The sequence below is a fragment of the Taeniopygia guttata genome, chromosome 8 (genome assembly GCF_048771995.1).
Source record: "Taeniopygia guttata chromosome 8, bTaeGut7.mat, whole genome shotgun sequence".
NCBI lineage: Eukaryota > Metazoa > Chordata > Aves > Passeriformes > Estrildidae > Taeniopygia > Taeniopygia guttata.
This window is the reverse complement of record NC_133033.1, coordinates 29974663-29997168: the sequence shown is the minus strand read 5'-3', so window position 1 is coordinate 29997168 and position 22506 is coordinate 29974663. Positions and strand designations below refer to the sequence as shown.

Below are 22506 nucleotides of genomic sequence, written 5' to 3'. Positions count from 1 at the left end.
TTGTTCCAGCGTTCTGCGGAGCTTCTTAAGAAAACCCTCTGTAACTTTAGAATGAAAATACAGAATGGACAACTTCCTTTTATTGAGAAAGAAAAGGAAAAAAACACAGGAAGCCAAGTATTCTAAAAGAAAACAGAAGAAAAGTCCCTTTAGCTTCTGCAGCCTTGCTGGGAGACCCAGCCCAGGTGCTGGCAGGCTGAATAGATGCCTGTGCCCACCAGCCCAAGGAGTGCCACAGAACCAAGGGCCCCTCTCCTTCGGTTTTTGGGATCTGGAAAAAAAAACAAACAGGATTTGTCAGTTGACTGATAGACAAGCCCAGCCTGGAGATTGAAGAGGGAGCAAGAACTAAGGGGAAATCCCCAGGGCAAAGCAGCTCAGGCCTCTTAGGGCAGGCATCCCTGCTGGATGAGAGCTCTTCCCAAGAGCAGGAAGAGTGTGCTGCAGTGTTGGCAGACCTGTACCCTTTCCTCCACCCCTGGCTGGGAGCAAGGAGTCCTGAGGCCACTGCAGGAGACCTGAGTCTCAACAGTGTGTGCTGCAGGGTACAGTCCTACCTCCTGTGTAGTAGCCATAGGCATAGAGGAGCCTCCCAACGATCCAGGCGATGCCAAGCCCTGTGGCCACTCGCTGCAGAGAAAGGAGAAGCATTAAAGGCTTTTGAGGCTTGAGCAAACTCATGGAGGCAAGCAGGTGCTCAATCTCATTTCACCCCTGGCCAGTTAGTGAGCCAGAGCAAGGACCAGGATTGTGGAGACAGCTGCTGCTCCAGTGCCTCCAGCAGGTGTTCCAAACTTCCACCTTGGCTCTTCATTTAGAGCTTGCTCCCATCTGCCAGATGTGCCTATGCTGCTTCCTTGCCTCTTGGAAAAGGAGTCTGTCTTCAGGAAGGATGTAATTTGTCTTTTGATGGCAAAGACAGAGCTACTGGATTTTGCCTGGCCTCTCCCATGTGCCTGCCTCCTCCCAAGTTGTCTGCATATTTCAGTTAAAAGTAACCCAGGCTTGTGTTGGCTTCCCTTGGCAGGGCTTGGAAAAACTGGGCTGAAGGGATTCTTCCCATTCAGTGACTGGAGGCTACAAATGCTTTGCTTTGTCTAACAAGGCACCTTTAGGGCAGGGACTATAATAGCTGAAACGGCAGTAATGAGTTTATTACTTGTGAGTCTCCTGCAGAAGACCTTCTACAACTAAATTTTAAGAAGGGGCACTGCTCTTAATGTGCTAGTCTGATGTGGCTACTGAAGGGGCTGTCTTGGCCTCCTGCCCCACACCTTGCCCAGGTCAGGGAGCCAGAGCAGAGTTCTGCATCACTTACCGGGTGGTGGAGTCCACCAGTGCCTAAAAAGAACAGGAAGGCAGGGTAGACTTCCAATCTGAAAGGAAAAGTGAGGAGGTTGTGTTTGTGCTCAGGTTGCTTACAAAGACAAAACTCCAGAAGGGCAGAAACTGCAACCATTCCCTGCCAAGGGCATTTTGGGCTCATTACGAGTCTCTGTGCCCAGTGCTGTGGCTGAGAAAAGAAGCACTCACGGTTTTAGGGGCTTCCTTCCAGCCTGTGCCTCTCTCCCAGGACACCCATCCACTCTTTCCATTTTGTTTCCTAAGCCACTCTAAACATTCCCCAGGAGTTATACTTCCAAGCACCCCTCTGATGTGCTGCTGCAACCTGTCCACAGGAGCTGGGTGAACTTTGGCCTCTCCCCAGGGAGACCTGGGCAGCACAACAGGTCAGCACCTTCTGGAGACAAAATTCCTCACATTTAAGATCTACCCATGGAAGCAAATTGGGAACTGGGGAAGAGGAGATGGATTCACACACCATCCACAGTTTAAGGCAAAGAAGGACCCCAGGAGACAGCACAGCCTTTCTGCCAAGCTCTGCAGGGCTGAGCCTGGATCAAAGCAGGGGCAGCAGCACCTCTGGGGCTCTGGGCCCTGCCCCTCAGCCCCGTTCAAAGATGTCACTCACGTGTTCTGGTGCGCGCGCTGGATGCAGTTGAATATCTGCCCGTGTTCAGGGTCTGTGCTGTACATGGCTGGGTACTGCCAAAAAATAAACCAGCAGCAAAGCATCAGCAAGTGAGGCCTGCAGCTCCTCTCCCCACGCTGCCTGCATGCTTGCAAGAACAACCTGCAGTGGCATGTTAGAGGCTGTGCCTGCCCTGGGGCCCACAAAAGCTCTGTTCAAGGTCACCGCCTTCCTGGAGCTGCTGCCTGGCTCAGAGGCTTCCCCAGGCCTCAGATCCAGCCCTCTGTGCACCACACACACTGGCTACATCTGCTCCAGTCCTGACTCAATGCAGCAGGAATGGGATCACCCCAACAGGCAGCTGGAGCTGTCCTCGTGCCCACCCCTGCTCGTCACTCCCATGAGTGAAGTGGTGAAAGAGCAAAGGAGAAGTGATCTGTGCTGAAGCCAAGTGGCACAGCAGCCACTGCATGCCATGGCCCTGACTCACAGCGTCCCCACCCAGCCCACAGCTCTGCTGCCATAAAGGCGCCCCAATAGATGCTGAGGGAAGGTCACTTTGAAAGACTTGTGACAGGGCACACATGCTCCCCTTGAGTTTGAGAAACCCTTCTATCACTTTTGTGCCACTATGACCCCTTTCCCCCGAGTGCTGCATCAAGTCTTATTTGCAGGGAAAAAGGGCCAAGCAGTTTCTTGCCCATCAGTGCTGCCAACTCAAAGCCACATGCTTTCAGCTTGACGTCCCAAATTCCAAGCTGTGTCATCAAAATCCCTGGAGCTGCTTTCTGGAGAGCCATGGCAGCTCCATCCCTTCTACACCTGTGTGGTGGGGCAGGGAATGTCAGCAAATCACCCCAAACCGATCGAGGTGTCAGCAGACTGGCTCCAACCTTGCTGTGCCCTCACTGAGCACTCACCTCCACACGGTACTTCTTGCGGGCCTTGCCCACGTTTATGGCGAGGTGCATGACCAGGACAAAGCTGGCGGCCCCGGTCAGCATGACGTAGCCATATTCCTTGGAGAGAACAGCCATGGTGGTGCTGCCAGAGAAAGGGAGCCCGTGAATGTCCTGGGGAAGTGGCAACACATGATATAGGTGCATGGAAGAGTTGCTGAGCTTGGACCCCAAGAGCTACCAGCACAGGGACTGGATGAAGGAATTTGTACCTTTTGCAGCATGCACAAACCAGGAGTTCTCTGCATAGTTTCTGTTAAGCAAGACTTAAAATCACCTAAGCATTGGTGGGAAGTGGTGTCTGGAGAACCTTAGTGTAGCCTGGGCCTTTCCAGCCCCAGAGCTAGGGGCCATCAAATGAAGTCAGTTGATTTCCAGCCTGTTCCCCAAGAGAGATGTTTCTTCATGCACTGGGAACCACACCTATGGAACTCCTTGCCAAGGGACATTGTGAACGCAGGCACTTCTCATAAATTCAACAGGAAACTGGGAATAAAGGGTAAATTGGGAATTATAACCTGGCTCAGAAATCCCCTGAGCTGGAAGGAGCATCATCAATGATTAATTTGTACTGCTAAGGTCACCCTTACATAAAATACTAATAAAACCCACCACCACAGCAATGATAACTGGACTTTTGGGTAAAGAGCCACTGGCCAGATGATCGATGTTCTGCCCTGCAGCTCCCAGGAAGCCTCTCAGAGTCACAAACTGGTGAACAGCTCCAACAACACACAGCTACTGGCATTTACAAACATCTGCACCAGTGGCCAGGGGACACCAGGGCCTGTGTGGCTTTTGTTTAATGGTTCTGTGCTCCCTCATGCAGGCCTGAGACAGAAGCATGGGGCAGAAGGTGCGTCCTGCAGCCTCTGCCGTGCTGCCCTACATTCCACATTCTCATTCTTTCCTGCTCAGCAGCCCCCATAAGCCTGTCCTGCTGCACACAGAGTACTCTGGCTCCCTCCCTGCTGCCAGAGAGCACAGGGGCCCTTCCCCACAACCATCTTGCACAACCCCAAACGCCTGTCTGGGTGACCTTGGAGGGTGCTGCATGACACAGCCCAGCAGAGACCTCCCTCCAGCACCGAGAGAATTCTCCAATCAAACCCCAGTTGGTGCCTGTCTCCAGATGGTGCCTCCACGATGTAGTGAGGTTTTGGTGTCTCCCTGCACTGACCCACCAGCACAATGTGTCAGTGTGGGGAAAAACAGGCCACCTCAGAGAACTGCTGCAAAGTCTTCCTCTTGCACCCCTCACAAGGGATCTTTGGGGACCAGAGGGTTTTATTTCTCATTTGCAGAGGATTATCATCGATGGAGCAAGGTGAAGACAACAGCTAGTTTTGTCCAAAGGAAGTAAGGTAAACAATTACCAGTAAGGATATTAAAACCCTGAAGTAATGAAGAAAACCCAGGTGCATGCACCTGTAATTGAGGTTAGAACCTGACAGGTGACACACTGAAAACAGAACGTGTAGAGCAGGTTGGTGGCCACATTTCCCCCTTCAAATTACAAGGTTGTTGGAGAATCAGGCATTTTATCTTCCAGCACTAAATTATAATCTGGGGATTTATCTTGGGAGCAAAGAGTACGGCAAAGCATTAAACCGGGTGTGTCATAACTACTGATATCAAAGCCTTTGCTCTCGTAATTTCGTGCCATATAAAGCACTCCAAAGTCGCCAGGACTCCCACGGTCGTTTCCGGATTGTGCTGCCCGGAGCGTTTCAGCAACCTTTGCCCGCAGCTGCAAAGGCTTTGCTGTCACGGTGCACAAGACTCAATTTCTGCCTTTTTACCCTGCGACGTTTCCGGCTGGAGCCACACACACGAGATTTTGGAGCATGACACGGCACAGAGCTGCAGCAGAAAAAGCGACCTTCCCAACTCTGCCACAACACCGCAGCTGCTGTGAGTCAGCAAAGCGCATTAAGGCTCCTTGAACAGACCCACGCGTGGATCCGGACTGGATTACCCGATGTAAACTCAGCCCTTCGAGCCAGCAGAGCGACAAAAGGGAGCCGAGCCCTGCCCAGCCTGCTCGTCCCCTTCCCCCGGAGCCTCCCCCGGCTGGGAGATATCCACAGCGCTTCCTCCGTTTGCCATGGGGACAAGCTGACCCTGGAGCATCCCCCTGCCCCCGGGCCCGCACTCACCCTCGGCGCGGCGCGGCGCGGAGCAGCCCGGGCGCTGCGGGACGGAGCCGGGCACGGGCACGGGGATGGAGGCGGCAGCGGCAGCGGGGCCGTTGCCGGGAGCAGCACCGCCCGCAGGCGGGGCCGGGGCTCGGCCAGGCGCGATCAGTCTCCCTGCTGCGAGAGAAGAGTGGGACAGCGATCGCTGAGCATCTGCGGAGGGGTTTGCCGTGACGCTGTCCCCCAGCACGCAGACGTTATGCTCAGCCTTTCCCCCGCTCCCTTCCTGCCATTTTACCCACTGTAAAAGGGTAAAAGAGCTCTCACTCTCATTCGCAGTCCAAACTTTAATGGCTCTGAGTTTGTTGATTGACACCGTGCTTGCTGAAATCTCCCGGTTGCCGCTCTTATCTCACCAGATCCTACAGTGTGTTTCGCAAGTGGAGTTGCTGTGCGGGGTCGTGTAAGCAGATACTTCCCTTGGCAATTCCCAGCGCTGGTGGTAACAAGGATATTAAATCTCCCTGTAGATGTAACTCTGACACTTTGGTATGGACACACAACCCATTTCCAAGAATATTTGGAGAGCGTGTAAGCAATATTTTTACTTTATGAAACATTCCAGTTTTAGGAATAGCAGAGTGTGACCCAAAAGCAGAGCTGAACTTTGCAGTTTTGTAAATGTTCACACAACAGTGGAGAGCCACAGGTGGTCTGGCTGCACTGCAGGAGCACAAAGGGTTCCTTTCTGTAATCAGTGTAATGGGAAAGAATAGAAGAACCAGTGAAATCCTGGGTTCCTAAAGTCCTGTTTTCAATCTCTTTGCCCTTCCAAAGCAGGAAGTTCTTAGATTCCCTGGGCCTCCAGCAATCCAGTAATTCCCTGGGGCTCCAGCTGTGTAGGCTGATCCCTTTAAGCCCTGGTGGGTTTTTTGGCCAGGAAGGGCCTTGTGACCTCCTTGGCTACAGCACAGTGCCAGGACCTTTCCCATATTTCAGTACCTTTTCAAGCCAGTCCTTATGTCCCTACTGGTCCCAAGGTAGAGTAGAAGTGGAAATGCCTGGCACTGTGCACACCTCTCACACCTACCCAAAATGAATATTTTGCCAAAATCCTGAATCAGAATGGCAGAAGACTGGGTAAAGAACAGCAAGTGAAACTGGGAGCACAGCAAGTGAAACTGGAGTGCAGATACTTCCTTCTCTTGTAGTTTTATTTCACTTACCGAAAAAAAAAATAAAAATCTAAGGTGGAGCAGCATGGGAATTCAGGCAGGAAGGACCTGCCCTTGGTGCCCACAATGGGAGTTCAGAAGGGCTGATTCTAAGTGGCTGCGTCTTCCTCCTCCTCCTCCTCTTCCTCTCCCTCTCCCTTTGAGGCATGGGCCTTGTAGATGACAGCACAGACGCCAGCCAGCCAGGCTGCCATGGTGCCAGCAAGGAATATGCAGAAGCCCACGAGGCACAGAAAGACATAATCCTGCTTGTACAGCTGGGTCAGGCAGCTGAAGTGGAGCTGTGCCTCTGCTGCTGGCATCCTCAGGGCACGCAGGCCTGCTGGGGTGTAGCAGGTGATGTCGTCAGCATCTGCAGAGAGATGAGCAGAAGCACGACTCTCTAGCCTGTATCATAATTTAATAAATAGGAGTCCTGGTAGAAAAATTATGGGAGTGCTTGCTAAAAGCCTGAAAAATAACTGCAGACTTCATGCCCTCCCCCACTCCCCCCATGGCTTGGGAAAATCTGACATCCAAACTCATGCTAAACCTGTGCTAAACCCTTGCCAAACCACAATTCCTAGGTTGCCAGAATATTTTTGCAGTGTTGGCTCCCCAGGATAATATTGCCCACTGGACTATGCCACTGTGGCAAACTGCTATCCCTGCCCTCCTCATCTCTGCTGATTGAGCACTTTCATCTTCATATAAGAGCACCTGTGTTTGTTGTTTTTTTTTTAAATCTCAAGCACCTTCTGAAGTGGTGGAGCCTAAATTATGCTGGAATAATGAGGCTGCTGTGTGTTTGACAACGAGGGTGGTTTGCAGTCAGGCACAGCCTTACCTGCTCTGTGAGGCAAGCAGAGGCAACTCATCAATGATTCAGTTCCACTGAAATAACAACCATACCCTGTCATATTGCAATATCTGCAGTGGTAAAACTGATGCTGCCGGATCCCTTTCAAGTTAGTGAAGGATCAGTGTTGTACAGGGTGGCCCCTCAGCCATCCTCTGCGGGTTTTGAGCCCCATGGTTACTGTGGTGGGCACAGGTTGGGTACTGCTGGATGGACAGGATGGAAGAGCCTGAGGGAAAGGGAGCACTGCTCCATGCAAGGGATGGAATGGGAGTGGTGGAGGGGAACAAGGCTTGGGGGATTTTTATTGCATTACACTGTATTGTATATGTGTATTGTATATGGCTGAGTGATGTTGTTCATGCTGATCTCTCCACTGGTCCTGAGCAAAACTGAAGAGCTTTTATCTCTCTGTTACCCAGATCCATCCAAACTTGGGCAGCTTTGTGTCAGCCCCCAGGCTGAGCTCAAAACTCTGATGCACAGAGTTTCTGAAGGTCAGGAACCTTTCTGAAGGTCAGGAGCCTTTCTAAAGGCCAGGCTGGGGTCTGCTTGCAGCAGATTCCAGGGCTCTGTCCCAGTATCCCTTTGGCCGGGAACAACCCTCAGTTTAAGGCTGCCTTTCCTACTCCTCCCGTCCCCAACAGCCTGCTTTGGGCTTTGAGCTTTATTCTCCTGTTGGAGGGTTCAGTGGGTTATCTCCAGTCTCACTGCTGAGAGCTGTACTTTATTCCACTGTTCCATAACTGCATGTGGGGGAAAAAAAACCCTTTATTGTCTATAAGGAGCTTACTACATCTAATAAAGACACTGAGACGTCTTTAATTCAGTTCTATCCTAACACCAGCTTCCAGCTGCCCTTCCCTTTTATCCTCTTGGGCTCTTTTGTGGCCCTTTCTTATTCAGACTTTCTCAAACAATTTCTCTCTTGCAGCTCTCTCTCACCATTGTGCCCTGCATTACTAAAACCAAAGCTTTTCTTGTTCATGAGTGCTGTTCTGTGTCTCTTTCCAGTCTGGAAAAACTAAGTCCATGTGCTGCAGCTGCAAAGCAAAACTTCACCCTTGGGACCAGTGTTTTTATGGGAAAGGGAACTGGTGATTGCCCTGCCTCGGCCTCTCCAAGGCTCAGTTATAGAATTTCTCATGATGGGCAACAGCTGATTTTGGGGTGGAGACAAGGCAGGAAATTCAGAGCAATGATTTTCCCAGTGCACATCTCCCTGGAGCTGTGTTGGGCTCCTCGTTCTTGGCGCTGCAGCCATGGGGTGCTGTGCAGGCACAGAAACACCTGAGGCTGGATCCAGGTGTTTTAGGGAAGCAGCAGTGTCCCAGCTGCACACTACACCTCCCTGGCTGCCCTGGGGATGTGAACAAGCGGGACTCTTCATGTGTGTAACCCAGCTGCTGCCATGCCTGGTTTGTGTGGCAGCAGAAAATGGCATGCCATGGCACAGCCCCGTGAACTGAACTTTTAGGAAATAGAACAGAGGGTTCTTTCTGTTCCACACAGATCTGTGCTCACACAGCCCTCACCTGGAAAATGCACGTCGCTCTCCATCATCCAGGTGATGAAGTCCAAAAAGGAACAGTTGCAGTGCCACAGGTTGTCACTGAGCCCCAGAAGCCTCAGGTTGGGCAAGTCCCGGACGGTGCTGGTGTCCAGGAAGGTTAAGCCCGTCCGGCTCACATCCAGGTACCTTAGCCAGGTGTTGTTGGCAAAAGCATCCTTCTCGATGGCCACAAGGTTGGGATTGTCCGAGATCTTCAACACCACCAGGCTGAGGAGGTGGGAGAAGGTGCTGAAGGTGACCTGTGTGAGGTTGTTGAAGCTGAGGTCCAGATAGACAAGCCTGGCCACACCAATGAAAGTGAAATCCAGGTCATCCCCCAAGAGGTTCTTTCTGCAGTCCAGATAGACCAAATCAGCCAGGAAGCTCAATTCCAGTGCTGGCAGGTACGAGACGTTGTTTGCTGCCAGAATCAGCTGCCTGGTGTCCAGAGGGATGTCCTCAGGGAACTCCTGCAACTGTTGCCCGGTGCAGTTCACCTCCAGGTACTGACAGCTACAGCTGCTGGGGCAGCTGATCCCCTGTGATGCCACCCCCAGAAGAAACACGAGGCTCAGGGACCACGGTCTACCTGAAGGAGACATGGTTGGAGACCTTCCAGGCCACTTAGCCCTTTGTGTTCTGCAAGCAGCCCTATGGCAGCTGCACTGCCCTCCCAGCCATGCCGAGGACGTGTCTGGCTGCAAGGCTGTCGGGAAGCACTTTGTGGCTCACCTGAGCCCTTGGCACAGTGCCCAGCTGGAAACCGAGCCTGGCTTTCACATGGGCAAGTGTGGAACAGTGGCTGGAGCGTCTCTGTCTCACACCCGGTGCCAGGTGACACCTCCGTGGTGTCAGTGGCTTTCAGAAGCTGCCTGTTTTCGGGGACACTGCTGTGACCTTGCTGACCTGCTTCCAGCTGAGTGGATGTGCGGGAAGCTGCACGTGGTGTGGGAGCATCAAAACTTTGTGGGGAGAGTGTGAACAGCCCAAATTTTATCAGAAATGGTGTCACACTGCAAGGGGCGGTACTGGTTAGGCAAGAATCCTGTGCAATGCTGGACTGGCTTTGTCTCCTTTCAGGAACCAGGAGGTTTTATCCCATGTAGTAGGAGTAATGTGTCCAGGTCTGGGGATCATGGCACAAGATGTGGCGATGTTGGAGTGGGTCCAGAGAGGCCACGGAGATGCTCAGAGGGCTGGAGCAATTCTGGTGTGGGGACAGGCTGAGCTGGGGCTGTGCAGCCTGGAGAGGATTCTGGGGACGCCTCACCTAAAGGGATTTTGGAAAGGAGGAAGAGAGACTCATTACATGGATAGGTAATGAAAGAACCAGGAGGAATGGCTTCAAACTGATAGAGGACAGGTTTAGAGTGGATGTGAAAAACGCCAATCACTTGGTTTTTAAAATTTTAAAAGATTAATAATAATGAAATTGTTATAAAAATAGCAATACTATTAGAGTAATTAAGTTTAGAGTTAGGACTATTACAAGACAATAAAAAACAAAGAATTACGATGTCAGGATGCTCTGACACTAAGTCACGAAAAGCATGTCTTATGAACAAAGGAATCACCCTTAAACCAATACACTTGTTACATATTCATATATCCTTCATGGTTATGCATACATTCTATTCAAAACAAGAAACTCTGTTGTATGTCAACTATTTCCATTAATGCCCATGGTGTAGTTAGCTTCTTCTGATAAGAAGTCATAAATTCATCTCCTTTGGAAGATTTAGGTGTTCCTTGAAGTGAGTATCTCATTCCTAAAATAAAACTCCCCCCCAAATACATGGTCTTTATTTTAACTACTAAAATCTTAACTAAAAAAGCACAACTAATCAATATAACATAATACATATAGTAACTATCTGCGTAGAGCCATATAATATGCATTTTTCACAGTGGATGTTAGGGAGAAATTCTCCCCTGGGAAGGTGATGAGACACAGGGTGCCCAGACACGCTGTGGCTACCCCATCGCTGGAAGTGTTCAAGGCCAGGTCGGAGAGGGCTTGGAGCAAGCTGGGGTAGTGGAAAGCGTCCCTGCTCATATCAGGAGGAAAACTAGGTGAGCTTTAATGCTCCTTCCAGGCATTTTATGACTCTTGCAGAGGCCGTGACAGCCCCGCCCGGCAGCACCGCGGGGACGCGGCCGCCTCACGCCGCCCTTCCCCTCACGGCCAACGGCCCGCCGGGCCACGCCCACTCGCGGCAGCGCGGCCGCGGATTGGCCAGGAGAGGGCGGGAACGCGCTGAGCCCCGCCCCCCGATGACGATACGCTCTCTGATAGGTCAGTGAGGAGGCGGGGCGGGACAAGGCGATTTAAGCAGCGGGCGCGCAGCGGCGCCGCCGCCGTGTCCCGCCGCCGCCATGGAGACCATGACCTTCCCCCGCTACAGCCCCGACGACATCATCAGCTACCTCCGCTCGCACATCCTGCAGGGCGCCGAGGCCCGCAACCTCGTCAAGGGCGACGTGTTCGGCAGCCCCAGGGTGCGTGAGGGGGGTGCGGGGAGGCTCCGTGCCGTGCCGGCCTGGCCCGGATGGCGGCGGGGTTGTGTGGGACGGGCTTGGGCCGGGCTCGGGGCCTGCCAGGAGGCGCGGTGCTGTCACCGGCAGCACGGCCTGTCTTCCCCAGCTCTGTGGGGGCTCGGTACAACGGCCACGGCCTCTCGTTCCGACATCCTGCCGGATCCATTTAGTGCTTTTAAACCTCCTTCACTTCTCTCCATCACTCTAAGCATTTATTGTTAGCCAGTGAAGAAAAGCGGCTTTAAAGAGGAGTTGATGCCTCCGAGTGGTTCCGACATCCTGCCGGATCCATTTAGTGCTTTTAAACCTGCTTCACTCCTTTCCATCACTCTAAGCATTTAGTGTTAGCCAGTGAAGAAGAGCGGCTTTAAAGAGGAGTTGATGCCTGCGAGTGGTTCCGACATCCTGCCGGATCCATTTAGTGCTTTTAAACCTGCTTCACTCCTTTCCATCACTCTAAGCATTTAGTGTTAGCCAGTGAAGAAAAGCGGCTTTAAAGAGGAGTTCATGCCTCCGAGTGGTTCTTGATGCTGTTATTATTTGTGTTTCAGCCTGCGGCGAGAAGAGGCTGGCTTTTTTGGATGGTTTTTAAGAAGCAAAATTGTTCACAGATTAGTGCTATAAATGAAAAATTGTTTGGCTTGTGATTTTTTTTTCACCTTCGTTTTAATAATCTAATGAAGGGCACTCATTGCTACAGGATTATAATTTCTGTGACCTTTTTTAGGCTTTTGGCACTGCTTGGTTTGGAAACTGCTCAGCAAGCTGCAGTGTAATGAAAACCAGTCCCAAGGCTGTAACTGCTCGAGCTGACTACTGCCCCTTGAAACTGAATTATCAGCAAATAATGCTTGAACTGAGAAATGCTGGAAAGTGAAACTTTGTTGTCATGGTGGCTCAGTAAAATCAGCCTTCATATGTTAAAAACTGAATACTTTCATGGCCTGGTGTGAGAGCCCCGAGTAATCAAACATATGGAGTACTGAGTCATGTTCTCTCTTCCTGCAGCTTGATGTTTTACACATGATTTACCTGAGAATCCTGCAGAAAGTGTGTGGGATCCGACTGGAGCACGCCTACATGGTAGGGCTGCCTGTGGCAGGGGTGATGGGAAGTGAAAGGAAAAGAATATTGGACTTACCTTTCTTTGGGATGCTAAGAGTGCCAGAAATGTCTAAGGTCCAGGAGGGACACCATGCCTTGAAAATCTATACTGGGTTCCTGCCTTTGGCCATGGCTGGAGGAGGTTGGACTAATCTGGAAGGAATGTGAATATTGTTTTGGCTATTTGATCATCTCTACTCCTCCATTAGCTGAGAGGAAAGTGAGGAGGGACTGATACCGAAATTGATTAACAGTTAATTTATCTACTGCCTCTGTTAGGCAAGAACTGATCCTTGAAAACGAGAGTAAATGTTTTTGTCTCATGGCTTTTGTGGATAAACGGAAATGTGCACAAGGTAACTGTTCTTCCCAGGCAGTGCCATCGGCTGCCGTGCTGTGGTGTGAGGTTTAAAATGTCAGAGAAAGGGGACAGTGTACCAATTCATTCTCCTCCTGACTTCTTCATGAAGCAGTTGAGTGTATAAATGTTGGGGTGTTTCAAGAAGGAGCTTCTTTCTGGCAGCTGTATAATGTTGTGCTGCACAAGTTATGAACAAAATAAAACAGTTTAGATTCAGTGCCAGAGTGTGTAACATTGCTGCTTTAGTTATTGTATTTTTATGTCTTTTCCAGCCAAATTTGACCCTTAAAATAGTGTGCTAATTAACTTGACGACATTTTCAGCCTTTAATATGTGTTCCATTCGAATGGGAAGGTCATCATCCCTGTTTTTAATCTATTGGAATTATTTTATGCTGTGGAAAATGCTGCACAATTTTTGTTTTAAATATTCTCTCCTGACGCTTTTTACTCTTTAGATGCCACTCAACGTTGACATTATGTACCCACAGATCTATGAAGGCTTTCTACCTGTCTGTAATTTGTATATTCACATGTAAGTAGAAGATGCTTGTCTTGTGCTTGCTGGGCAAATGCACTGGGATGAGAGGACAGGATCTATTTTGTAGCAAATGGGTACAGGGCATGAACTGAGCCGTGGTTAACAGACCCAAGTCACAGTCACTGCAGCTGAGGTTGTGCTTTGTTCTCCTTGCAGGGAGCGCTTGCTGCCCATGTGCCGGATTAGTGACTTCCAAATCGCTGATGTTTTGAACCCAAGTAAGCAAGTGCCTTGTAATCCTTGTGTTTCCTGGGTGCTGCTTGGTATTCCAGGTGGTTTTTCTCCTTGGGCATAGCCAGATGGGCATCTAGTGTGGAGAAGTGTCCTTGCCTTTCTGGTGCTCTTTTGACTCTTTAACAAGCTGGTTCTAGGGGACAGTTCTTATTCCTTTTGTGGTCTGGTGCAGGTCAGTAATTGAGGGCAGCTTTGAATGCTGTGAGTCTGTTGAACTGCTGGTCTGGAGGTGGGCTGTGACATACTTATAACAGTGTAATAATAGATGGGAATGAAAATTACCCTGACAGCTCTGGAATGCTTTGGGATTTCTTAAACTGATGCCTGTGTTCCACTCCTTTCAACACCCAATTGTGATTCTGCCACAACGCAGACAACTTGGAAAATGCTGCTCTGAAGAAATCTTTCACTTCTAGTTCTGTCTTGTGTAAGGCATTCAAAGCTTTTGTAATCATCTTTCAGAAAGTCTGCTTGGAATAAAGATGGAAAGTCCCTTCAGTTCAAATTGCTGCCTTCAGTTCAGCTGATAGCTACAGAGAGGTTCTCTCTTCAGAGCTGTAGTTCAAGATTGACATTCTTTCTCCCTGGCTTCTGTTTGAATGGGAGGCTGTGTGCTAACAGCCTTTTCTCCCAAGTGCCATTATTAATTTCTTAAATTACACAGAATTGCTAAGTGTTGGTAACCAGCTTGGTGCTGGTTTTTGTGTAGTCTGAAATCTTTGCAAGCTGAGTGGGGGAAGAACGAATTTGGATTGTGTTTTGTAATTTCTGTCTCCTTGAATTATGCTTGGCCCAACTTTTCTGAAACAATTGCAATGCTTTTGGAAACCAGCTCAGTGACCTCTTGCAATTCCTGTTTCAGAGACAAAAAGGACTGTTCGCTTCTTGAGTGGCATCCTCAACTTTGTGAACTTCAGGGAGTTCCGGCGTGAGGCCTACTTGGAGCTACAACTGAATTATGTAAGATTAGGTGCTGTTTTATTCCAGATGCTTGTAAAAGTATAACTGATGTTAACCTAGAACTAGCAGCATGGAGACTGAGGTTCAACTTCAAGTTTATGTAACATATTGGGATGTTAAATGTAGCCAAGTAATTCAGGAAGGTACTGGTTATTATTTAGGATACTACTGAAGGGTTTTTTTCCAATAACTTACTGGATACTTTAGCCTGGTGAGTGAAGGATTGACACCTTGTATCATTTTGAGAAAAGCGGGGTGCAACAGTTGTAGGTAGCTTCTGTTCTGAATGTCTCAGTTGTTCAGAGATGGTGCATTTCATGTGAAATAACGTTGAGCAAGGCTCTAATAAAAGCCCAGAGAGAAACCACACTTTAAAATTAAATATTTAACTTGCAGAAATCAGCTATGGAGAAAAATCAGCACCTGGAGACTGTGAATCGTGAGGCAACACTGAAGCTGGAGAAACTGAAGTGAGTGAGAGGAGTAAGCGCTGTGAGATGCACTGCTTGCTTTTCCTGGTCAGGCTGATCAGGGGGCCAGTTGTGTGAAGCTCAACAAATCTGAGTGCAGAGCCCTATTCCTGGGTCATAATAACTTAGTTCAATGCTACAGGCTTGGGGAAGAGGGGCTGCAATGTGGCTCAGCAGAAAAGGACCTGGGGGTGCTGGTTGCAAGCGGCTGAACAAGAGCCAACAGTGGGCCCAGGTGGCCAAGGAGGCCAATGGCACCTGGCCTGGATCAGCAAGTGTGGCCAGCAGGACCAGGGCAGTGGCCATACCCATGTGTTGTCCCCCTGACTTCAAGAGGGACATTGAGAGTGTCCAGAAAAGGACAATGAAGCTGGGAAGGGTCTGGAGCACAAGTCTAATGAAGGGCAGCAGAAGGAGCTGGGGGGTTTATTCTCTGCTGGCAGAAGAAAAAAAAAAACCCAACTTTTACAGTTTATGGTTGCATTGAAAGAATCCTGTATTTGTATGTGGGGAGCTAGGTTGAAACTTTTTGTTCTTATTTAGCTTTTAGTGATGTATCTTTATCCATTCAACAGCTGGAGGAAGCTCATCTTTAACTTAATAGATGAGTAAAGTTGTCTTCCTTAGTTATTTGACATATTTGCCACAGTCTGTGTTTTTCAGGCCATTTAACCCTGCTGCCTGTGTCTTTGAACCATTAAGTTTTGGTTTTGCTCGTGGATAATAGGATGAAAAAATGGCTGGTTTCCAAGAGAGCTTTCAAAACAAAGTGGTTTTTTTTTCTGACAGCTGCTCTTGGTGTGTGCTACACAGGGGGTTCTCTAGCTGGGATAGGTCTACACTAATATAAGCTGTTTGTATGACAGGTAATATGCAAATTTTGTAAATGAAAGTCACCACCAAAACTGATAGGAGTGTTGTATTTTCATGCTTTGCTTAACATGATCTTTAAACTTAGTCCTCTATGTTTGTGCCACTTCTTGCCGAAATAGCTCTTTAGATTATGCTTCAACTGCAAAATCTTACAAGCAAAGCAAAATAAGATACATTCATTTGAGTCTGTCTTGCTCTGATTACTGAAGTTACTGGCTGTAAACTCTGTGGAGACAGTGATTGTTTTATCTACTGTACTCTGACTGGACAATAATGATGCTGAAACTGCCCAATATCTTTATTTTTCCCTCAGCACAGTCCCAGTTGAACACGAGGCAGAGATCAGGCAGCTCACAGAGAACATTCGGGAGCTGGAGCAACTGCTAAGGCAGGAGTATCGTCGGAAACAAGTAGGATCTTGTTCTGTATTTCTCTGAAAATCTGCTGTGGGTTCCTCACTTCTCTTGATTTTATTCCCTTCCCTCTCAGTGGACAAAAGTGATTTAAAACAATGGCCATTTTAGCAAAATGCTGTTGGACCCCTCTTTGTTTCACTGTAAGGAATATGAAATGTGCTTTAAATCAGACTTAGGGAATACAAAAGTATAGTTGAGTCTTTTTTTGAAATGCATTTCTGCAGTGACTTGGGAGATGCACATGACACTTCCAAACAGGAACACAGGGATGTTCCTCTTTCTTTTCCATTTGAATTCAAAGAATTGGAACTGGAGGTGAGCCATGGCAAGAAATGAAGCTTAAGAAGGGTCACCCAAGGAATGCCTGGCAAAAAGAATGGGGCTAATTGCAGGGGTAACTTTTCAACAGTGGAAACTTGCCTCTCAGGAATCACAGATAACCTTTTTAGCTCCTTTGGGAGAAAGAAATTAATAATCTATGGTGAGGATTTTTTTGTTTTGTTAAGTCATGTCTCTATTATTAGCATTATTAACCATGTGTTTGTCTATTATTTGGGGCTTTATATTAAATCATATTTTTCCCTGAAGAACAAGGCCCCTGGTAAAGGAAGTTGTGGGGGTATAATAACTGCCAGGGTCAATGAGAATAGGGATGGCCAATCTCCTATCCCTATTCCTAGTTACCCACTGCTGGCTGCATACCTAGTACTTCCAGTGGTTTTGGTGACAATATTCTCCTTTCCTGTCTTAGAAATCTTACAGACTATAGTTTTGTCTGCTGTGGGACCCATAGGACCCATAAATGGGATTTCTCCTCTGGACAGATCTGTGATAGAAGGATTAGGCAGGTAGCAGCTGTAGAGATGCTTGTTGAAAGCTTGGTGCCTTTTTTTTTTTGTTTTTCCCAGACAGCTTTGCAAGAAGTGACTTCTCAAAAGAAGACATATATTGCTGAGAGAACCCAAAAACTGGTGAGTACACCTCTGTGTGGGTGCTGGCTGCAGATAACTGAGAGATCATGATCATCTCTCTTTCTAGGATGACATTATTCTTGGAATTAAGCCACTAGAAATCTGGACCTTTGAGGTGCTGTGGGTTTACCTTGCATACACAGAGCGGGTTAATGAGGCAAAACAGGAGGTTTTGAACTTGTTGCTCTTCTCCCAGGCTGACAGAGCTGGCTCTGGAATGCTGCAGTCAGTGCCTCAGTATCCCTAGGTCAGGAGTTCTGCTGGCAATATGCCAGGCTGGATGGGGCTTGGGGCAGCCTGGTCTGGTGGGAGCTGTCCCTGCCCAGGGCAGGGGGTTGGAACGGGATGATCTTTGAGGTCTTTTCCAACCCAAACCATTCTAGGATTAGCTAGCAGGCTCTTGGTGGAAAATACTAGTTAACTGCTGCTCTTCTGCAGCCTTGAAAGCAAATCTGGGAAGCAAAATAGGGTGTTAATTGCTTTGATTTGGAATGTTAATGCTGTTCAGAGGAATTTATTTTCAGAACTTCCTAATGAGAATGACTACACACCAAAGAACCTGTCTAGCCATAAGATCGTGGCAAACTTTGCTGCACAATTCCTCTTTGTTCACCTAGTCACTAATATTGAAAGTGTCTGTGTCATTAACTAGAATGAGTGTAAAGTGTCTTTGGCTGCTTTGAAAGAAGAACAAGCGCAGCTGAAATCCCAAATTGTGGAGAGTCCAGAAGAAGGAAAAAAGTACAACAAGCAGATGAAAGAGACTATTGAGAAACTGAAGAGAACCAAGGTGAGGTTTTCTTCTGTCCACACAAGGAGGTATTCTGTTAGAAAAGGCATGTATTACTGGACTGTCATCATCTAGAACTGCTTTTTGAATGATGGTAAAACACCAGCAGGACAGTGGTTAGTCTGAAATGAAATCACAGCCTCAGAGGAAATTGAAGGTTTGTGGTAGTAGTGGTGGTTTATTTTTGATGGACTGTTTTTTCCTTTTGAAAAGCAAGATTGCAGTCACTTGTAAAATCATGTGTTGAACTCTTGAATCTGTTTGGCTGTTTGCTCTCCAGAGGAGACAATATTTTGTCAGCTCCCAAATATCTTTGAATTTAGAACATGTGTTTCATAGTGCTTCTGTTGTCCTTCACTGTTTCTAGAATCAATGGATGTCTTTGCTAATATGCTGAACACTGAGTTCCCTCCCAGCTTTCTGGTTTGTTTTTTTTAAATTATTATAATATCCACTCATTTTTGTGGTTTGAGAATGCTCACACTTTAGTGAAGTTTGCACTTTGCCTCTGAAGGTTATTTTTGTTCCAAAGGTGTAAACTTGATTGCTGTAATTTCGGGTACAAAGCTTTACATAACTCTTGTTTTACCAGTGTATAATTTCTTCACTGTACAGCTTATTTTTTCTGAAAGCTCTTGGAAAAAGCTGATTCCTGATTAATTCAGTGTAAAACACTTTTATGTCACCTTTATTTCTGTGCTTTCAAATGAATGCCTTTCTTTTATTATTTTTTTACAAAGTGAAGAGCTCATTTCACTAACTCTTAAATATTGCTTCTAGTGTCTTTAAACAATGAGGGAAAGGTTCAAAGTTCAACATGCTTTAATTCCATATAAAAGAACTCTAAAACTGTTTATTGATAGTCTTCTCTCTTTAAAGCAAGAAGTTACTGCGAAATATGAACGTTATAGAGATGTAGTTGAGGTTCTGCCATCGTGCCAAATGGAACTGCAGTTATGCCAAAAGAAGATGGAAATACAGGGAGAAAATGTGGAGAGACTGGCCGTTGTGACATCAGAGGTTTGTATTATCCAAATTATATCCTGTTAGGGAGAATTTGATGTCTAAGCAATGTTCCTCTCTTTCCTTTTCACTGTAAAGAATGACATTTTGAAGTTTCCAAATTCTTTCTTAAAAATGTCAGTAAAACATTGCTGCTGCTTTGCTGGGTGGCACTAGCTAATGTACTATGCACTAGCTATTGACCACTTTGAATAGTCAAAGCCTTTGTTGCCATAGAAACCTGACCTAAAATAGTTGGAGCTGTCTTGGGGTTGTTGGTAGGAAATGATGGGAAAAGAAAAGTGAAAACGAGTTTCTTCTGCCTTGAGAGTGGAAACTAAGAATAAAAAATTGTTACTTCAGGAAGAGTCATGTCTTAAATGGCTTTAAATTTATTAATATTACTAAGCCAGACATTCTCTGATGAAATGTGTGTCACAATACAGTCCCTTGCTATTTGCCACTAGGTTTTGGGAGAATGCAGTTGTTAGGAGCAATTGAAAAATGGTATGGAGTCTTTTTGGGTATTTGTATAGCATGTGTTCAAATTACCCTTGGCAAAAAGCTATAGCAGAAGTCACATTCACTTCTGAAAGTCATCCTACTGGATGGAGTCTTGTCCATTTGGATGTATTTATAATCAGAGAAAGACCAGGGAACTGGGATAAGGAGCTGGCAATCAGATCTTCAAAAAGCAGCCAGCTGGTTGCAATCTTGGCACATTTACAGGGTATGCTGTCTCGATAATTTCCCACCCCCATTTAATTTATTTCTATTTATTTCTATACTTCTGTACTCTAGGCCAGAAATCTGGAAGACCAACTTGACAATGCTCAGTTGGAGCTGAAAAAGGCCAATACAGATGAAACGTGCCTAAAGAGAGTGGTCACTGCAAAACATGAGAAGCTTGCTACAGCTGGGGCCCAGCTTAAAAAGATGCAGGAAGACATTGAGCAGCACAAGTGCACTGTGCTCGAGTATGGAGGAGTTGATGTTTCTGCCTGGTGCTGCTTTATGTCTTTGTTATGTGCTGCCAAAGTTCATGTCTGCTACAAACACACAGCTTAGCAGTGAGGGGAAAATGAGCAGTGTGGGACAGCTCTGTATGAAGACCAGCAATGCTGCAGGCAGGGATTTGGGGTCTCAAATCAATAATTGCAATGTGACTTGACAGCAATTCTTTTATTGGAGCACTAATTTAATTTATAATGCTTATTCTTGATTCTTTTATCTTCTTAAAGAGAATGTCACATTGGGATAATTTTCCAACTTATCAGACTTCAACAAAGCCCCATTTGCCTTTCATGAATTTTTCATAATTTCCCTTGCCACTTTTGCTCATTATCAAAGATGTTCAAGACCCATGGGGAAATGGGGCTCGCATCTCAGAGGAGCATTATCCTGACATGATGCTTCTAAAACAAAAGGAAAAGTGTCATTTGATCAAAGCCTCCCAGCCCCTCTTCCTTCCTCCCATATGCTGAAGGCAGCACCAAACTGCAGCTCTGGAAGGCCCTGGCTTCACTGTGAGCTTGGTGCTGAACTGTTAGGGAGAAAATTGATTTTTAAACAATATTCATCTACACAGATAGAGAGGAAAGGGAATATGGAACATTATTGGCTGTGATGGAAGGGAGCTTCTTGCACATGGCTGGGAGAGTCAAGTGAGATTTAGTCACGCTTGAGGTTTGTGTGGTGTGCAGAATGGCACTTAATGTATTGTACCAGCTACAAGAGTATTTGGGAGGAAAATGGGTTGGGCATTGGGAGGAATTTCTGGAGAGAAAGGTGTCTAGACCTTGGAATGGGCTGCTCAGGGTGGTGTGGAGTCACTGGCTCTGGAGGTGCTCAAGGAAAGACCAAGTACAATGGTCAAAGTGACAAGGGGGTGTTCATAGGTTGGTCTCAGAGGTCTTTTCCAACTTAAATGATTCTGTGAGAAGTAGCTTTTAATTTAGGAATGAAAACAACATGATCTTATGCTCCTTTTTGTCAAAAGTTGCTGCCTATTTCTGTTTTTAATGTCAGGTATTTCCCTTGAGTGATAAAATTAGATTCTTTGATAAGCAAGAGGGGAAGGGAGGTAACCTTGGCTGAAGAAAAGAGCTTTTGCTGGTGAATAAAAGAATATGTCCTGACTGTTCCCTTGAGGTGGGAAGGTGTATATGGGCTCCTTGTACCTAAGTTGTTCTAGTTTAAAAGTCGCATTAATTTCTGAGAAAGTAAATTCTTTACATCATTGCTTCTGGTTTTATGCTCATAAAATGCAAGGTTTGCTCATGGTGGGCTTCAGTTTAATCTGGAATGAGTCAAAAGGCTCAGTACTAACTTTTTTTCTGTCACCTTTAGACATTTCAATGAAGTCCAGGAGAAGAGGGGTGCTGTGTATGACAAAGTTATGGCCATTCGCAAGGAAATCAAACAAAAGAAGGACAAAATTGAGCAGCTGAAGAATGATGCTGAAGAAAAAGCAACCAAAGCCAAGGTGAGGGTTTTTTTTTTTACCCACCTCTTCCCCTCAAAAGGAATCTTTTTACATTCCTGTTGTAGTGTGAACATTGCAATGATCCTCTAAGCAGCCTCCCCTGTGTTCTGTGAATGGTGCTTCTTAAGCCATGGATGAGATACCCTTGAAATCATTTGAGTCCAGCAGACCATTCACTTGACATTGGTGCTTGAGAAAGATTTCACTTTGCTGATGGATTTCTTTTTCCTTCTTTATTTTCTATTTCCAGGAAATACACCTAATTTTGAAGGCTGTATTGGACAAGTGTCATGAATCTCTCCTTAAGGCAGTAAAGACTTCTGAAGCCTCAAGAGCGGAAAAAATGGATGAAATAAGGGAAGGGCTGTTAAGCATTCAGTCTTCTGGTGATGCTTCTTAAGCCTGTCTAGACTTGTTTTCTACTTTCATTGTGTTTGTGCTCATTCCTGAACTCAAGAGCTTCTGCTTTGCATAGGAAGGATAATAATTCCAGGCCAATCCAGCTTTCCCAAAAACCATGTCAGAAGGCATTTAACTTTCCAGGCTGATCCTGATGTCATGAGCTTGATGATATGGATAAGAAAACACTCAGTTGTTGGTGTTTAGTGGTAATATTGCAAGTCTTGCTAGCACCAAACTGCTCAACATTTTAGAGAGAACCCTGCATTTGTAGAAACTGTTCTGGAAACTGATCAGGGAACACCTGGTGCCTTGGTCTGGCTTGAATGTTCAAGATAAGTCAGTAACAGGTGATGCTCCACCACCATTATTCAATTATGTTGAAATCCTGACAGAGCAGTAGCATCCATCTAAATGCCAAGTTACTCTCATCTTAAATATTTGGAACAGTAAACACTCAGAAGTATCACTTTAATATCATTTTAGTTAAAAGTACACTTTCTCTCAATGCTTGAACTCATTGTGTCTGCTTTGTGGGGTACTGAACCCTCATCTGTGTTCATCAGTCTGTGTTAGGATGCTCTTAAATATAGATTGATGTTTTGTACCTTAACTTGTGATGGCCACAGTGGTTTTCATTATTTGGAAAAAATAAAGTGTTAATCTTTA

At 46.8% G+C, this 22506-nt stretch overlaps 3 protein-coding genes across 4 annotated transcripts; 1 reads left to right on the top strand and 2 right to left on the bottom strand.

Moving 5' to 3' along the window:
• Positions 1-52: 52 nt before the first annotated feature.
• MGST3 (microsomal glutathione S-transferase 3) lies at positions 53-5245 on the bottom strand. 2 transcript variants are annotated; one of them, XM_072932434.1, is made up of 6 exons: positions 3209-3230; positions 2893-3016; positions 1973-2046; positions 1319-1376; positions 558-630; positions 53-271 (listed from the first exon to the last, which is right to left on the bottom strand). In XM_072932434.1, the coding sequence occupies exons 1-6, from the start codon at positions 3214-3216 to the stop codon at positions 150-152; spliced, it is 459 nt and encodes a 152-aa protein (XP_072788535.1). In that variant the 5' UTR covers positions 3217-3230; the 3' UTR covers positions 53-149.
• A 1082-nt stretch (positions 5246-6327) lies between these two features.
• On the bottom strand, positions 6328-9776 carry LRRC52 (leucine rich repeat containing 52). Its single transcript, XM_002196923.5, has 2 exons — positions 8678-9776; positions 6328-6656 (listed from the first exon to the last, which is right to left on the bottom strand). The coding sequence occupies exons 1-2, from the start codon at positions 9294-9296 to the stop codon at positions 6394-6396; spliced, it is 882 nt and encodes a 293-aa protein (XP_002196959.5). The 5' UTR covers positions 9297-9776; the 3' UTR covers positions 6328-6393.
• Positions 9777-11003: 1227 nt separating this feature from the next.
• NUF2 (NUF2 component of NDC80 kinetochore complex) lies at positions 11004-22506 on the top strand. Its single transcript, XM_002195785.7, has 13 exons — positions 11004-11193; positions 12241-12315; positions 13155-13231; positions 13394-13455; positions 14334-14431; positions 14828-14901; positions 16088-16184; positions 17099-17161; positions 17814-17951; positions 18831-18971; positions 19755-19930; positions 21303-21438; positions 21689-22506. Exons 1-13 carry the CDS (start codon positions 11071-11073, stop codon positions 21836-21838), a joined length of 1410 nt encoding a protein of 469 aa, XP_002195821.5. The 5' UTR covers positions 11004-11070; the 3' UTR covers positions 21839-22506.

Coding starts and splice junctions, on each gene's coding strand:
- MGST3 (XM_072932434.1), bottom strand. Junction 631..1,318: donor CTGGTGGACTCCACCACCCG/GTAAGTGATGCA, acceptor CTTTCTCTGCAG/CGAGTGGCCACAGGGCTTGG. Junction 272..557: donor CTATGGCTACTACACAGGAG/GTAGGACTGTAC, acceptor TTTTTTTTCCAG/ATCCCAAAAACCGAAGGAGA.
- LRRC52 (XM_002196923.5), bottom strand. CDS start 9,296: ATGTCTCCTTCAGGTAGACCGTGGTCCCTGAGCCTCGTGTTTCTTCTG. Junction 6,657..8,677: donor GAGCGACGTGCATTTTCCAG/GTGAGGGCTGTG, acceptor ATCTCTCTGCAG/ATGCTGACGACATCACCTGC.
- NUF2 (XM_002195785.7), top strand. CDS start 11,071: ATGGAGACCATGACCTTCCCCCGCTACAGCCCCGACGACATCATCAGC. Junction 16,185..17,098: donor AGGAGTATCGTCGGAAACAA/GTAGGATCTTGT, acceptor TGTTTTTCCCAG/ACAGCTTTGCAAGAAGTGAC. Junction 17,162..17,813: donor CTGAGAGAACCCAAAAACTG/GTGAGTACACCT, acceptor GTCATTAACTAG/AATGAGTGTAAAGTGTCTTT.